This window comes from Macrosteles quadrilineatus, unplaced genomic scaffold (assembly GCF_028750875.1).
Source record: "Macrosteles quadrilineatus isolate MER2022 unplaced genomic scaffold, UCM_ALF_1.0 Scaffold_2__2_contigs__length_208266976, whole genome shotgun sequence".
In the NCBI taxonomy this organism is placed as follows: domain Eukaryota; kingdom Metazoa; phylum Arthropoda; class Insecta; order Hemiptera; family Cicadellidae; genus Macrosteles; species Macrosteles quadrilineatus.
In genome coordinates this window covers 145969637-145986263 of record NW_026542595.1, presented here as the reverse complement: position 1 = coordinate 145986263, position 16627 = coordinate 145969637, and the positions used below count along the sequence as shown (strand labels likewise).

Sequence of the window (16627 nt, the reverse complement as noted above, 5' to 3'; positions counted from 1 at the left end):
TGTAAGAACTAACGAATAGAACAGTAAGAAGCTAATACTGTATTGATTTTTCAGTTGAACTCAACAATGAAACTTTTATGACTATTGTTTTGTACACTTGAACCTAATTAGCTAGCCTCTCCGTTATTATTGTCCAAATCGAGCTGTAACGAATAAATAAAGTTATGGGCAAACATCAATAATCACGATCAACTGAAAACCCCTAACACTAAATGGTTTCACGTGCCATTAGTGAGTATGGTAACTATGCGTGATGGTATAGTTTTGTAAGTCTTTTTTGGCCCTAAACTGTAAACAATGCCAAATGTATAGATTAAATTAAAAATGTAGAACTTTTTACACCGCAAAAATAAGCGAGAGTTTACTCAAATACTTTACTAAGACAGCTATCGTACAGCTATTGTAAATCAATGTCAACACACCAGTTTCTACCGCGCACAATCATAGTGCCTTCCCATGCGTTGTACAAGTTGGCAACGATCCCCAAAGATTCCCGTTCTCTCCAGAATTCACCCCAAACGCAGGGCGGTACGTGGTCCTACACATAAAATATTCCATGACTCACCCCTCATTCCTCCCACCCCTTGATCTACAGTAGGAGATTATCCTACAACCGAGAAAGATGTGGCTACCAATTTTGCACATTTATTGCAGCACTCTCGCATTGCTGTCTTTATGATACACCTAAGTTAATTTATATTTTCGTCAATTATTTGTTAGTCGTTCTCTCAATTCGTAAATGAATTAACGAATTCAACGAATTGTTCTGGTCACTCAATGAATATGTAACGTACAAAAGTGTGAAGAACACTCACCGATTCACGGTTTATCCAAAATCCTTGATAACAAGACTCTCATGGGGATTATTACATAAGACTTGTTATCAAGGATAACTTCTTATCAAGGCTTGCAATAACATGTGATTAGGGATAAAATAGTTCTTGGGGATTTAAAAATGACACTTGTTATCAAATGTCCTCTAACCTACTTTAGTGACACCGTTTATTGTGGATACTGGTATATTATGGTAGTAGCCAGTTTTATAAATTTACAATAGTTTAGACGAATTACCCTCTAATTAAGTGTACTAGTATTCAAGTTATATTTTCTCTTTGATTTTTCATATTAAGATAGTTGATGAACGTTGATACATGACAGTATTTTACAACAAAGCATTCTGGTTTTTTTTCTACAACTTTGACGTGAGAATGGAAGCAGATCCTGGCATGTGCGTGATAAAAAAAAACGGCCGTACTTTACAACTTTGACAGTCTGCTTTGGTACCAACATGTACCAATTACTTCAAAATCTTTAGTTTTCAGGGTCCAAAATGGCTTCACCGGTGAACCAACGTTGCAGTCAGTTATGTACTCAACGAATGATGACTTATAATTAATTAGCAACAATTAAATTACTCTAGGAAGTACGCCTTAGCATTAAAGTCTAACAGTAACGTTGGCAACAGACATAGCCTAATGGCTTTTTTCGTAAGGCACGACCCAGTGTGTGCAACAAGTTTTGCTTAAGCCTGCAAAAACAAATTTTGAAGCTTTCTGCGGAGTATAACGTTTACGAGTCTCAAATACATTAAAACCCCCTGGTCAGCAGTTTTCTTTCTTAATACTTAGTATTTTTGCCATGGCTTGTTCAGGACAGCATCCATGGGGGCTATATTGTAAGTGTTTGGCTGAAATTGAAAAATAATAAAATTCGGTACAAAATTACACCAAAACCACGTACTATTGAGTAAGCCAGCTAATCCTCTAAGAAACTGGCAATTTTGTTAGGACTTTTTTTACGACCAGTGGAAAGTCATTTATTTTATACAATCGTTTTCTTTCCACACTGTCTGTCTGTATTTATTAAGCGATTGCCCCTCAAGCTCAAGCTATTAACATTAACCGCAGGAAAGTAGAGAGCCAACCATAAGTTTCACTAGACGTCCATCGCATTACAGGGTAATTACTAATTAAAAGAACACTTATCACAGCAATTAACACAACCGCGGGCTGAGAACGGATCTCACTACAGTTGAGTTTAAATTAGTTCGTGTCCTACACTTGGAATTGAAATTGGAAATAATTAGTGACGGTTTAAAATATATTCAAGGTGTTATTGAGAGATGGAAAAAATAGTTTGAATGCAACAGTTCAACTCGAAGGAACATTGAATGAAAAAAATCAATTACCAAAAATAGTTATAACTCGGTGAGGAGGTGTTGCATGATCAAAATTGCAACTCTAAAGCAGTCCTTTAATAGTTGCTCATGGATTCCCAAAAAGGTGAGGATACCGAAAAATGAAGTGTTATAACATACGGTATAATGATAATTTTATTCGAAACTACGTATAATTGTTATTGCGAATTTTATGTGGAACCTGATTGGATATGTTTTATACCAAATGTATTACAATAATAAACGTAGTCCATTTATCCTCAATTTATACAGCATGTATAAACTGCCATTGCCATTTTGTCTTGTCTACTATTATTGCGATTAAATGTCGTATCGTGGTAGAAAGAACTAATTTTTAATGATCAGGCATTTATTTTTTGGGAAAGCAATAGGAGCAATTTTATCCAGAAAAACATCCAAACATGCTATGTACATTTGTAAGTCCCATAATTACCAATACCCTACCTAAACACTCAACATCTAAAAAAAAAACATTGTGATTACAATAGCATCGAATTGTACAATAGCCTTCCCCTTCCCATAGATTTTGAATGAACTCTAACCAAGTTTAAATTCCTAAGAAAACAACTACCTACTGTATTATCTTTTGTTACAGCATCCAAGAGTTTTTGGACCAAAAGAGCTGGAATATGGTAAACCCTGACATGTAGCCTATTTTATATTAGGAGTAAGATGTAATTACCTTTGTAGCCTATACCTAGCCTTAGATCTGTTAAAAAAGTATAGTATTGATTTTGTATTTTTACGACATAGCTAAATGTAATGCTTTGGCTGAATAAAAATAAATGATTGAATTTGATTAGGCAAAAATATGTTAATAGAAAATACAAATTTGGTTCGTAAATACTCCTAATTCTATAAAAATGAGTTTTAAAAATAAATACAGTATTAAATCGAGTATACTGTATTTGGATACAAACTACAAAAATAAAAATTTTTCACGTGGAATAAATGTGCGTACAGAACAAATAGATTTATTACGCATAAGACCTACTGTAAACCTTTTACGTTACAAGTCTGTTACACTACGACCTACACATATACAATAAAAAATAAAACACAAACCACAACACACAAAAAAAGAAAATCACCACAAAACAACGGACGGAATGATCAAATAACCGGACGGCACCGCACGTCGCACTGAGGCGTGGTTGGCGACGACACCGCTAGGAGCGCCACCGGCGCGGAATAACATAACCTCGCTTCAACGATCCGGTCAAAATAACCAACCGGTTTTCGCAATTAGAATTAAAACTAGTGTCATCAAAACACGGAACCGCTAGGTGAGGTACTCGCGCCACCTGTCGTGATTCCAGCAAACCGATTCCCTGTAGTTCGTGGTCCAGCCGTGTAGGAGCGCTAGTGTCGCGGGGGTACTTATCACATTGATCCGCGAAAAGTGCACCGCCCTTGCGAGGCCTAAGACAATATTTTCATAGTGGATTAAGGAACGCAAACATCGTGCATGACGGGAAAGAAAATTGGGTTACAGTTAAAGTATAGGGGTACGTTAAATCAGTTTTGTAAATTACAGACATTTGCTAAATATAATCAAGATAATGATGAAAAAGTCGTAGCTTTCACTGTGTGAACTAATAATCATAAATAAAAGGAGTATGACCAGTATACTTCTTTTAATCTATGGTTAAATGTTGTATCTTATTACGTTTACAATCCTATTGCAATAGGCCTACTACTTTGTTTCGAAGAAACAGGCCTTTAGAAATAAATTTTAGGTTGGTTGCTTTTTTTACCACTCGTTGGTCACGAGTTGCAAAAAATCATCAGTCATCTTGAGTTTTTTAACTAAATGTAAATATGACAAGTTTGTTGAATGCACCGATGAGGGGTGGGGGTAGGTAAATTTAATTTTTGATTTTTTTATGTCGTTTAAACTACCTATTACCATGTAGATCACTAACACACATTATTTATCTATAGGCTATGCATACTTCACAGATTTCTATGACAGCTAACCTTATTAAAACTATATATATAAAAATTTGTGAAAAAATTTGCTCAACTAGTCGAAACACAAATAGTTTTTACATCAAATAAGTGTACGGGTTTCAACGTTTATAGGATATCTGTTTTGCACTACAGTATATACAGGGCGCCGCGCGATTGATCACGGCAACACATGTACAGCTATGTATCTGTATTGCATTGCTAGTAATGAAGGCGTTATAGAATCGTCATCAAATACTGGAAAAACACATTGTAGATGACGGACTAACGTATACGGTGCATTGGTCTAGTTAAATTATAATTTTTTTAATAGCTTTATTTTAGTGCAAAATATAAAATATTAATTAATAAATATATGTTATTGTTTATTAAATCTATTTTACCATTGACTATTGAAATTTTCCCATACATCACCCAACAAAAAGTTTTGCATCAGGATTTTATAATGTAGGTAGGTATAAAGTTTTACTTGGAAAATGAAATGTTTTTAAAATCCTGCCAGCTTAGTATATCAATTAGTATACTCCTTAAGCAGTAGGCTTGACCAAATAGTGAAAATATGTTTAAATAGAAGAAGCTAGTCCATGTGGCAAGTAACAAAGTTAAAACTAGATAAAGCGATAGTAATAAAATAAATTAGCAATTAATGTTAGTTATTGCATGATTAGAAAAAATAGTAGTGGTAGAATTAAAACAGATCATTGTAGTTGTCAAATGCCAAATAAAACAAGGAGTGCCGAAAGGACAAAATTCTGACAAAATTCTCATAAGATGTGTTAGAAACATAACACGATGAAAGTTTATGCAAGTTATTGTAACTTTTTTAAATCCAATCACAACTTAAAATATACAAAAAAAAAATAGTAGAGATAATTTTTTAAAGAGACTTATAGGAAATTCACTACCGGTACCATTTGAGAAGTTTAAAACCGCTTAGAAACACCTCAAGGGAACCATCTGGAAAAGTTTAGCAGACTCCGTCTTGATCAATGAAAACCCCGTCATGGCGCCAACCCCCCCCCCCCCCCCCCCTACCTGTGTCAACCACCCTGAGATCACAGCCTCATCATCTACAGGCCATAACTTACCACCTTATCCACTAATTCAACCCCGTCTAGCCTGTGTTACGGCTGTTAGTTATCGTTATTTGTGTTTCTGGTTAAAATAATTCGAGTTGATTAATCTAGATAACATCTTAGGAAAACTGCACGTTTAGTTATAATTAATGTACCTCCCAAAACCTCCCACAACGAATTCCAAAAATTGAGTTGTTAAAAGTAGTGGTAAATATACTAGGTAAGTGCAAGTTTAGAGATATTTTACAACACTAAAGATGAGGAAATCAAGCAATGTGTTTTTGATATTGTGTTATTACCCTGAGTCCATTAACCTGGTCGAAGTTGGGGAGAAATACTGTGTTAAAATTCCGCCAATCACCAATGCTATGTAATAATCCCACGACACGCTGAGCCTAACCTCGATGTAATAAACAATGGTAAAACGGTACCGGAGCAGAGTGTACATCTTCCTAATATGTGGAGGTAAACAAATACTCAATAAAATGACAAATTCCATCCTGACCCCCCCCCCCACATTCTGACCATAGCCAAGTACCAAATACCACGACAAGACACTTTCGGAAAAGGATATAGGCCTACCCTAAGTCACCTTGTAATATGGTGTGTCCATATAAGTACACTCTAAAATTATTTTTGACTATTTATAAATTGCAACCGACTGAAGCATCTACAGAATGAGTTAAAAGCGAGTACTCACTGTGACTCTGAGGTGAGACTTTGGTGAGACTGACGTCACTGAGCGAGCTGTTCCTGGAGCTGTTCTGCGACTGAGTCTGTCCTGGAGGCAGTGAGCACTCCGACCCACGGGTGCGGGACCTGCGACTGGAACAAGAAGAACATTCAATCAAACTTGTTTCAAACTTTGGTAAGAACTGTACATTGAACAATCTTTAACTGAATGTCTTTCAATATCAGGTTGGTTATTTCGATTCCAAAATGTGGACGAAACAGCCAAATCAGGGTTAGAGAGCTAGATTTGACTATGCAACCACATGGGTCGCCGGAAGACTGCCCCCCGGAAAACTACCCCCCCAAGCAGGTTCCTACGTCATATTGACGTCAGAGACCGGGGGGGGGGGCAGTTTTACAGTCACGGACTCTCAAATTTAGTTGTCAAACAGTTCTAATCTAACCTAACCTAACCAACCAAACTTGCTGTAACTACAGGCATAGTATACCCAACTTGCTGTGTTTCGAAAATCGAAAATGTTTTATGTTCGTTCACCACATGCATTTTCTATTATCCAACGGAATTACTCGAATTAAAGTTAAAATTACATAGCATGATTTGTCTAGGGGGGGGGGGTAGTATTCCAGTCGCGGACACGGCTTTCATATTGGTTAGTTAGCAGATTTTGTTACGTCACGTTTCACCTGGGGGGGGGTAGTTTTCCGGGGGATAGTATTCCGCATCCCCCAACCACATTACCAATGTACAAAAACTACCTATATAAATAGTGTGTTTTTTAAATTGTATATCAAGTCAACAATCTTTACCAACATACCACTAGGAATTTCTGTTGGTGGTACTATATATGTTTGAAAAAGTAACTAACAAATTTTTTAGAACATAGGAAAAATACTTTTGAACAAAATATTTGATTTGGTTGTACGTTCTCTGGTTGTTCATTATTCCATGTTTATTTACATCTGAAGATGAAAATCATCCAGAAATCACCGTGAGACCTCTCTCATTTACTAGAATGATGAAGCGAAATGCATCTCCACCATCGAACAAATCATAATGTAATCTACAATACCAGCAAACTTTGTGTTGATGCATTGACTTTAATACCATGGTGTTGTGTCTCTAATAAATTGGCAAACCCCAACACGAATTGTTTTACTAGTACTACTAATTCATATGGGCAAGTTTATACGATCCACAACTTAGTTAAGATCACGAATTTGATATCCTATTCATTGTTACGAAGTTTAGAAGTGTACAAGCGAGGTGCGAGGTATGTTTGAAATAGGGAGTAACAATTAATTTCGGTTTCGTAACTAAACTATTTAAATCTCCATCAAAAACTTCTAAAACTATCAATTTTGTGCCGAATTCTCATACGACCATTTCATCGGGTAATAGTAATGTGTCTCGTATGTGACGGCTCAATTTGGCGGGTATTTTTCGCGGGAGACTCACACTTGTGCCGCCCACGGGGTCGTAACCAGTTGACACTTCCTGGTTACAATCGCATCATCTCGTCAGACTGACAGCCTCTCATTAGCTGCCGCGAACACGAGAGTGACCACTTGTACGACAAACGTCCTTCAGTGACACCGTTGACTTTGGAGCTAACGTCACAGAAAACGTACTACTATACCCAGAATGCCAACCGCATGGTAAAAAGCATTAAGAGGTTTGAGAGAGCTTTGCCTGTCAATCCGTAGGCAGCGCCACCAGCGTTGCCATGCAATAGCATAGCAACGCTGGTGGCGCTGCCTACGGATTGACAATTATAGTAGTACGTTTTCTGTGCTAACGTAGACATTACATGGACCAGAAGGATAACAATTGTTTACTCAACGAAAGTGTCAAAGGAGTCATGTTAATAGATGATCTTTGTATTTCAATCCTTTTTGTAAGGTCAGAGGTTTGTCTATAAACAGACTATGAAGTAAATATAGGAATAGTCCAGGAGCTGAGGGGGGTTGAGCATGCATGAAAGTAGTACACAATGTTATTGCTGATTATTGTAATATGGACTGTGGTGATCAAAATTACGTATGTCACCTATTTCAAAAGTGGTCGATAAGGTGGGGGGAGGGGGCAAACATGGCGGTTTGCGCTATGCGTTAAAACGCTGATAGTTCGAAAACGGTAAAAGATAGAACATCGGTTAAAACGTCGTTGTAATCCTAAAAATGTGGACAACAATAATGGTCATTGAGTCCGAGGTCGTATCTCTATAAATAAACAAGTTATTGTATAAAATATGTAAAAATGGACTTTTCGTGTAGTTTTTTTTCCGAAAGTAGAATTAATTTGTGAGTGTCGCAAAGAAGTAATATCAAATATCTTTGCTGATAGTTGTAATATGGACTGTGGTCATACAAAATACGCATGTCGCCTACTTTTCAGGTGGTCGAGAACTTGGGGGAAGGGGGGCAAAGATGGCGGAACGCGCTATACATCGAAATGACTGTAGCTCGAGAACGGTACGAGATAGGACATCGGTTAATACGTAGTTTTAATCCAAAAAATATTACCAATAGAAAAGGACATTGGGTAAAAAGTCGTATCTTAACTAATAAAAAAGTTATAACAATGCATTTGATTGCGGCCAAACCCCAAGTATTATATGTAGTTTGGAGGCCGTGTTTTACATTTTAAACCAAATGTATTCGTAATAATATATTTTTTTCTTATAAGAAAATGCATCTAGTTAATATTTAGCCGAGTAATTAAGTAATTACACTATTATTTATGGAAGACGGACAGCGTCCCAGACCTTTGTTTGGGTTAATCCCCTGATTTGTGGCCTGAGGGTAGTGGTCACCAGTGGAGGGGTGGGGAATCGAGAATTCTGAATCCCACCGGAGGCGTTACCTTTTTGTCAAAGATTTCACTTAGAATGCGATTACTTCTTAACTGTACATCTTTTGCTAGAATTTAAGGCGTTTATAATTTTATGATCAGAAATATTTTTCGATTAGTAAACCTTTGTACGATTTTTTTCATTATCAGCAAGTTTGGTTGGTTTGGTTAGGTTATGGCAGTTTAATTTTACAATAATTTAAAAATTATAAAAATGAATTTTAGGCATTTGTAGTTTTATTTTATGAACAGAACTATTTTTTTTTTATTAAACCTTCATTCGATTTTTAATTATCAGCAAGTTTGGTTAGTTTGGTTAGGTTATGACAGTTAAATTAAATTTAAATTCAACCGACAAACGATACGTTTTTACAGCGACAGTAATAAAGCTAACAATTTGAAGCGAACAGTTCGGCTACGCACGGTATGATGCGGAAGCGTTCGACACCAACCTAGAACCGACAGGTCAACCGACCGTGATTAAGAGGATTAAGCCTGGTGCATGTGCCTACACCCATTATTTATCAACAATCCATACGATTTTCGAAAAAAATAGCTGTACGATGTAGATTTTGTTAAACTTATTATTGTTATAACTTTTTTATTAGTTAAGATACGACTTTTTACCCAATGGCCTTTTCTATTGGTAATATTTTTTGGATTAAAACTACGTTTTAACCGATGTCCTATCTCGTACCGTTCTCGAGCTACAGTCATTTCGATGTATAGAGCGTTCCGCCATCTTTGCCCCCCTCCCCCCAAGTTCTCGACCACCTGAAAAGTAGGCGACATGCGTATTTTGTATCACCACAGTCCATATTACAACTATCAGCAAAGATATTTGATATTACTTCTTTGCGACACTCACAAATTAATTCTACTTTCGGTAAAAAATCTACACGAAAAGTCCATTTTTACATATTTTATACAATAACTTGTTTATTTATAGAGATACGACCTTGGACCCAATGACCATTATTGTTGTCCACATTTTTAGGATTACAAAGACGTTTTAACCGATGTTCTATCTTTTACCGTTTTCAAACTATCAGCGTTTTAACGCATAGCGCAAACCGCCATGTTTGCCCCCTCCCCCCCACCTTATCGACCACTTTTGAAATAGGCGACATACGTAATTTTGATCACCACAGTCCATATTACAATAATCAGCAATAACATTGCGTACTACTTTCATGCATGCTCAACCCCCCTCAGCTCCTGGACTAGAATACCGGTGGTTAATTTCATTTCCGAACAAATAAATAATCGTGTGTATCCGTGAACGAATGCATCTACTTCACGCTTAACAGTACCTATTCACCAATGAGTGCATTAATTATATACAGCACAGTTGAGTGTGGTGACGACAACTATTGTTGTCAGTGATATAATTTATATCGTGCGTCAGATCGTAATTTATATAACGGCCCTAGCTGCATTAAAAAGATACTTTCTCTGCGGTGGACTGCTAGTGCTACTCTTTAAAAGTATAATAATGTAGAAATCTACGTACGAAACAACGTATTCAACAAGCAAGCACGAAACTAACAATTTAACTCACAAGTCTCAACTATGCATGTTGTTTTGTAAATTTTTCTAGTAAACACATGTAAGCTAGACCGAATGTAACAGCTGATGGTAAATATAACATGTTAGCATGAACAGGCTAGACCCAATATAACAGCTGATGGTAAGTATAACAGGTTAGCATGAACAGGTTAGACCCAATATAACAGCTGATGGTAAATATAACATGTTAGCATGAACAGGCTAGACCCAATGTAACAGCTGATGGTAAATATAACATGTCAGCATGAACAGGCTAGACCCAATGTAACAGCTGATGGTAAATATAACAGGTTAACATGAACAGCTGTTCAACAAACATGTGCCTTGATCGTCATCATGTTTGTCACAGATGGATTTGCTAAGTGCGTTACAGAACCCAGCACGCTATGGGGCCCTCTGAAACTTTTAGGGACGACAATTGCTCAGTAATGGCATGTCTCTGCAATGTCAATGCAATTAAATCTGTCCCTAGGCCAATATAGATTGCGTGTAGTATTGACTTTCATTACTGAATAGGACATTGAGTTTGTATGGACGAGATACACCAATAAATCACATAGGCCTAGTGGTAAATATTTTTCATCAAGTGTTAACCTTTCTAAAACTTAACACGGGGACCAACTAAATATCAGCCCACTTTTAAATTATTACATCAAGCATATGATATAGATATGTAAAACATCATTTCACTTATATTACTGGCTTTGTTTTAGAATTACATCAAAGAGCTCAGCTACATTATTTGCAACTAAAACAACTACATGTTTCGAGTTTCACTAAGGTTAAATCAATAAATTTATTTTGATAAATAATAAATCAGGCCAATATAAGTTTTTTTGGTTGGTTATAGTTCAACACAAGAACCATTAAATTATTTTTCAATGCCTGGATTAGTTAAAAAAAATAATTTTATTAAATTATTTATAGGCGTACAGCATTTTCAAATTACTGTACAACGTAATACCATACTACAAGTAATACCGCAAAATCAAGAAAACTATTTAGCTTAACTAGATCTTTAACATTTCAACGACGAGAAATGACATTTAGAAGAACGAGAAATAACATTTAGTGGAACGATAAATAACATTTAGAAGAGCGAGAGCATTTCTAGCAACGAGAAATTGCATTTCAAAGAAGACGTGAACAATTTACAGGCAAACTCGAAGCTGTTTACAAAGGTCACATGAAAAACCAAACAGCAATAACTTCCTTCCCGCCTTTCTATGTGTAGAGTATGGTTCTATAACCGTATACCAACCCATTCCATAGCCACACCCGCCACTGTTCAAATATAATAGCCACTTAAAGAAATAGGTCGCAGATCGATTTTGCTACAAGAAGAGATTCGAGTTGGATTAGTTTAGTTAATTAAATTTGCTCCAGACAAAACTCTATTAACTAATTCTTCTCTAACTAAAACCCGATGAGGTTTTATTTTTATTATGAAAACTACTGAAGTTACTTATTGAAATTACTTAGTTGAGTTTATTTAAATTGCTGACGATTGTTTAATTCACAGCGAGTTGAAAATCGGACACTGTCCTACAAAAAACAACTGAAAGACTTTTTTTCAGAACTACCTTCTTATTTCTTGATAAAAAGTGGATGATTGATGCCTATCGTTAAAAGTAGTTTTAAAATCCATTTACATAAATTAAAATGACAATTAACTGATTTGGCATACAAGTAACTGTCTCACGAATGGCGTCCCCTCCATCGCATAATTGAAAATTTTCATGCTTGTGAACATTCTAAAAATTAATTGGATTGCATTTTACCAACGCTTAGTTTATTCAAAAACGTGAATACTGTATGTGTTATTAAAGAGGACTAACAATCAAAGCAGTTTCAGCAAAAGGTCGAGGTTATAGATAGGACCAAGCTGTGGTTAAGTCAGTTCTTTTATAATTTATAGGGAATCTGTAAAAAATCTTACATGCTAGGTAAAAATATACTCAAAATGAATCAATTAAATATAGAGTAGGCTAAAGTAAATCACATACTAGGTCCTGTGCTTTCGTCAGCGTTGCTACTGTTTAAAGCTATCCAAACTCATCATAACATAAAATTATCTACCTAATTATTCAAAAAAGTTTATTTACCTCTTTGACTTGAGCGAGGACACGTCTCTGAGGGAGCGGGTGGACACAGACTGGGCGTTGGACAGACTCCTGGTGCTCAGCTTCCTCGAGGGCTGTTGGGGCCCGGGGGCCCTGGTCGTCACTACGGGGGCCGGGGCCGCGGGGCCCACCGATATACCCGCAAACACTTTACTCTTCACCTCCTTCAGCCTACTTGGTTTCGTCTTCTCCTCCTCTTTCCCCTGAGCGATCTTATTCATCACTGCATCCCACTTCCCGTTCTTCCTCACCGTCCTATTTGGTCTCCTATTCTCCTGATTTTCATCGTCCACTTCTTTCTTCGTGGGATTGGAAGTGATCATGGTTTTAATTTTGGACACGACGTTTCTTTTGGGCATCTTATACTTTTTCACCCCCAGATCTTCCCTCTTTTTCGACGCATCTTTGACCTCAACCACAGATTTCTCTGAGAGCACGTCAGTGATGTCTGTTGTAGAGCTGACGTTGAGGAAAAGTTCTTCCTCCATGCATTCATCCACTTGCTCGTTGCTCTCTAATGCCAGGTCCGCTAGGTTCCTGACTGTATTCATTTGGTCCAGTAAGTTGGTAAAGGTGGAAGATGTGATTATAGTTTGACTCATGTCGGAGCGTATCGATGATCCTGTTCTGGTCGACCCTTCCGGAGAAAGATCTTTCTCGTTTTCGTTCGCATCGTCGATGTTTTCGTCTGGAAGGGATTTTCCACCATCGGAATTGGGATCTTCGAGTTTCCTCTCGAGGTCCGAGTAAATACCACTAGAGTCCATTTCTTCGTTGTTGGGAGTGAACACAGGACAACGGTGGTTCCCTTGGCTCGGCATGAAGGTCGGGCCTCCAGGGTTTTGTGCGCCTCCTGACACTCCGCCGTAGAGGGTTCCATCTATAACTTGTGCTCTACGATCTCCTCTGCCAGTGCCTGAGCCCGCTTGGCCGACAGCGTCGTCGTGCATGTCTGCATCACTCTCTGTGAAGAAGTCCGAGTCGGTCATGGGGTCCATGGTCTTCACCTTGTTGGCCAAAGGCGAGTGGTCGGCCCCTCTGCTGGCCGGTCGACTCCATTCTCCGTCGCCTTGGTACCCGTTGTCCAGACTAGCGATACTCGTAACTGAAGTCACGAAGCTCGTCGGGGGCGGGAGGACGTTCTTCGAGGGACCCGCCATAGCTTCTATCTTCCCGTCAACTTTATCCATTGGCAAATCTTCTAAAGAAGGAGTTCGATTGATTCTGATAAAATCCATGTTTTCACTGTTACTTACTGTTTCAGACCCCGGTTCGTACGAAACGGACATAGCTGAAGTCTTCTTCGAAGGGTTGCTATCACTCATTTCCGTATCTTCGGATAAGTCTTTCCCGATTTCGTGCTCCATCGACTCGTCTTTTATCGGGACGTCCCTGGCATCTTCTAGTTCCTTCATGACTATTTCATTTGTATACTTTTTCTCTTCAAGGCTCCCATCTCTTTTCGTTAACGTAATATTTTCAGGATGGGGTAGAGCGTTTTTCGAGACAGATGCTTCTTCACACTGCATCTCGAGAGAAGATCGCTTGGACCCCCTTCTGCGAGAGTCGTTTTCCTTGTCATAATCCAAGTCTTGGATGAGAAAGGGAACTTCCTCTGTGGAAGGTGTGCGAGGAAGAGTCGAGTTCATTGTGAAGTCCGCCATTTGGTCGGGCGTGAGGATGCCCAGACTATCATCGAATTCAAAGCTGCTGTGTTTGCTGAGTTGTAGCGATACGTGGCTGAGGTCGTGAACGGAGCTAGGACCACGTGCTGACGCTGAAGGGACCAGAGACCCGGCAGAGGAGGAGTGTTGTGACCCGATGGTCCAGTCCCAGATGAGAGCACCGTTGCTGTTTGTGCTACTAGGTGTGGGAGTAGACGCTTGACTGACAGATTTGACACTTCCGATTCTCTTGCCGGCGGGCGGAGTCGCCTCGTCTTGCAGCCAATCCTCACCCATCGAGTGCCTCTTTTGAGTAACACCTAGTAGACTATGAGGCCCTGAGTCTGAAACTTCACTAACAAACTCTTTCAACTCCTCTTGCACGAGAGCCACTTTGCTCGCGGGTATCAGAACGCCATGTAGAGGAGGACAAGTGAAGTATCTAATACCTCTTATCGATCCGTCATTGAGACCGATAGGAGCGTCAAACTCGACCCCGCACCATATTCCAGGGTCGGATTCGGTCTTCCCGAGATATCTCAAGATTCCGACTTTGTTCCCAGCTACACATACTCGCCTGCCTAAGTGCAACTGGGATATCCTGGGCTCTAGTTTGCTCACTTCAGTCAGACTGAGGGACTCTCTAGGTTGATCGGAAGATTCGAAGAAGCGCGTAGGTCTGGCAGGTCGTTCTGAGGGGCACGACTGACTAGTCGGTTGAAGGAATGTATTGGACTTGGAGGGTTTGCCGCTGCCACTTCCTAGTATTCCGAAGAGTTGGCGATGTTTTGAGGTGGAGTCTGAAGAGAGATGAGCGCGGAATTTGTTGCTGAGGTTGGCCAGCGGGCGAGACAGGCGGGCTAGAGGCTTGGGGTTGCTGCAGAACACTGGGATCCTACTGTCCGCCGGACCCTGCAACAAGACACGACACTGTCAGCACTTTGACAACACACTTGGGGTATTTGATAGTATTTGTTTATTATGGGTAGGACGAGTTGGTCAATGTATTGAGTTTTAAGAGCACAGAGGTAAATGTGGGGACAATAAACAGGAATATTGTATGCAGTTGTCATCAAAACATACACAAACAAAAATATACAGTACACACAGCCGTTTATTGTAAATAATAAACCATGATAAAAGAATTTGAATGTTAACACAGCTGAGGTTTACAGGGATGCATTGGCTACGAATATAGCCATGTTTACTGCATTTCCATAACATTCGCAGGAAATACCATGATTATTTTTGGGCGATTACGTAGGCTACTACATCTGGTATTTTCTGATAGGAAGTAATCAAATATTTTCTAGATTAACCTCACTTACTCTTAATAATACATCATCAGTATAGTAACATTCATTTCCACTAATATACAACATTAAACTTATCACAACCGCGTCCACTCATTCGTCGCTTATCATCAAAGCATGTATCACGCCATTACACCGCGGTTTCACAGCTCTTTGGCCAACAACTGAAGCACAGAATGACTTCATTGCCTCACAACGTCGCTCTGTTCCGTAGTCAAATGAGTTGTCCATCGTGATCATGAATGGCCTCAGTCAAATGTCAACGGAGGTCAACCAGAGCCCACTCCCAGTCAAGGGATCAACGAAGTCGACGTCACTTCCTAGAATAGTTCGACAATAACATCGTAACTTTCAAATTCATGTATTCTCGGCGCCGATACGCCCATGAATCGGCTCGGCTTGAAGATGTTGAATTGTGATGTATTCTCAACACGTTCGTGCCAAAAACTGACATTTGGAACGACGGAATTTGAATTTACATGACGTTCGTGGAAGGATAAACAGTCCTGAGATATGAAGGAGTTTGACAAATGGTTGGTTGTGACGTTGATGGTTTCTGTTTAAGGGGTTTTAGTTTCCACAATAACGGATGAGGCATCTGCGTGTGCTTCAGACTAATTTTTAGAACTACTGTACTTCCATACAGATCGATCTTGCTTGAAGTTATAGTAAAGTTATACTTTAAAAAAACCATCGTTGATTCAATATGCGACAGTTTGATACAAAATAAAATGTTTGTATTGTAATTTAATTGTATTCAATTAAGGTTATGTTATGCTCTATGTGGTATAATTAAGTCGATAATATTGATCAAGGTAAAGGTAATTGAGGTTAGACAGTATTTTTGTAAATATTAATAATGCACTTTAGGTTACAGGGAAAACCAAAACATTCTATTTTTGAATTTTTATGGAGAAAACATGATTTATAACAATATTATTAACTGTACGAGTTAGTATTCGCTTACTGGATGTAACAAAATAAATGTTTGTTCCATTAAATAATTCTAATTAAGTCGAGTCTGACATTATATTGGAACAAAACTAATTGAGGGTTTGTGGATGAAATAGTCGAACAAGTCCACGTCCAACCAGCACACGATTCTATACAATTCTACATGTATAACATAACTCAATCATTGACTGTTGCTGTATTGTGTTGCAAAACCGG

At 38.5% G+C, this 16627-nt stretch overlaps 1 protein-coding gene across 2 annotated transcripts in view; it reads right to left on the bottom strand.

Moving 5' to 3' along the window:
• The window catches only part of LOC128983897 (uncharacterized), a 138515-nt gene that overhangs the window by 55948 nt on the left and 65940 nt on the right, over positions 1-16627 (bottom strand). For both annotated transcript variants that reach the window (XM_054403153.1, XM_054403154.1), the window contains exons 2-3: positions 12463-15056; positions 5945-6069 (exon numbers count right to left, since the gene is read on the bottom strand). In XM_054403153.1, coding sequence (XP_054259128.1) covers positions 5945-6069; positions 12463-15056 — 2719 coding nt within the window. The remainder of the gene's footprint in view (positions 1-5944; positions 6070-12462; positions 15057-16627) is intronic.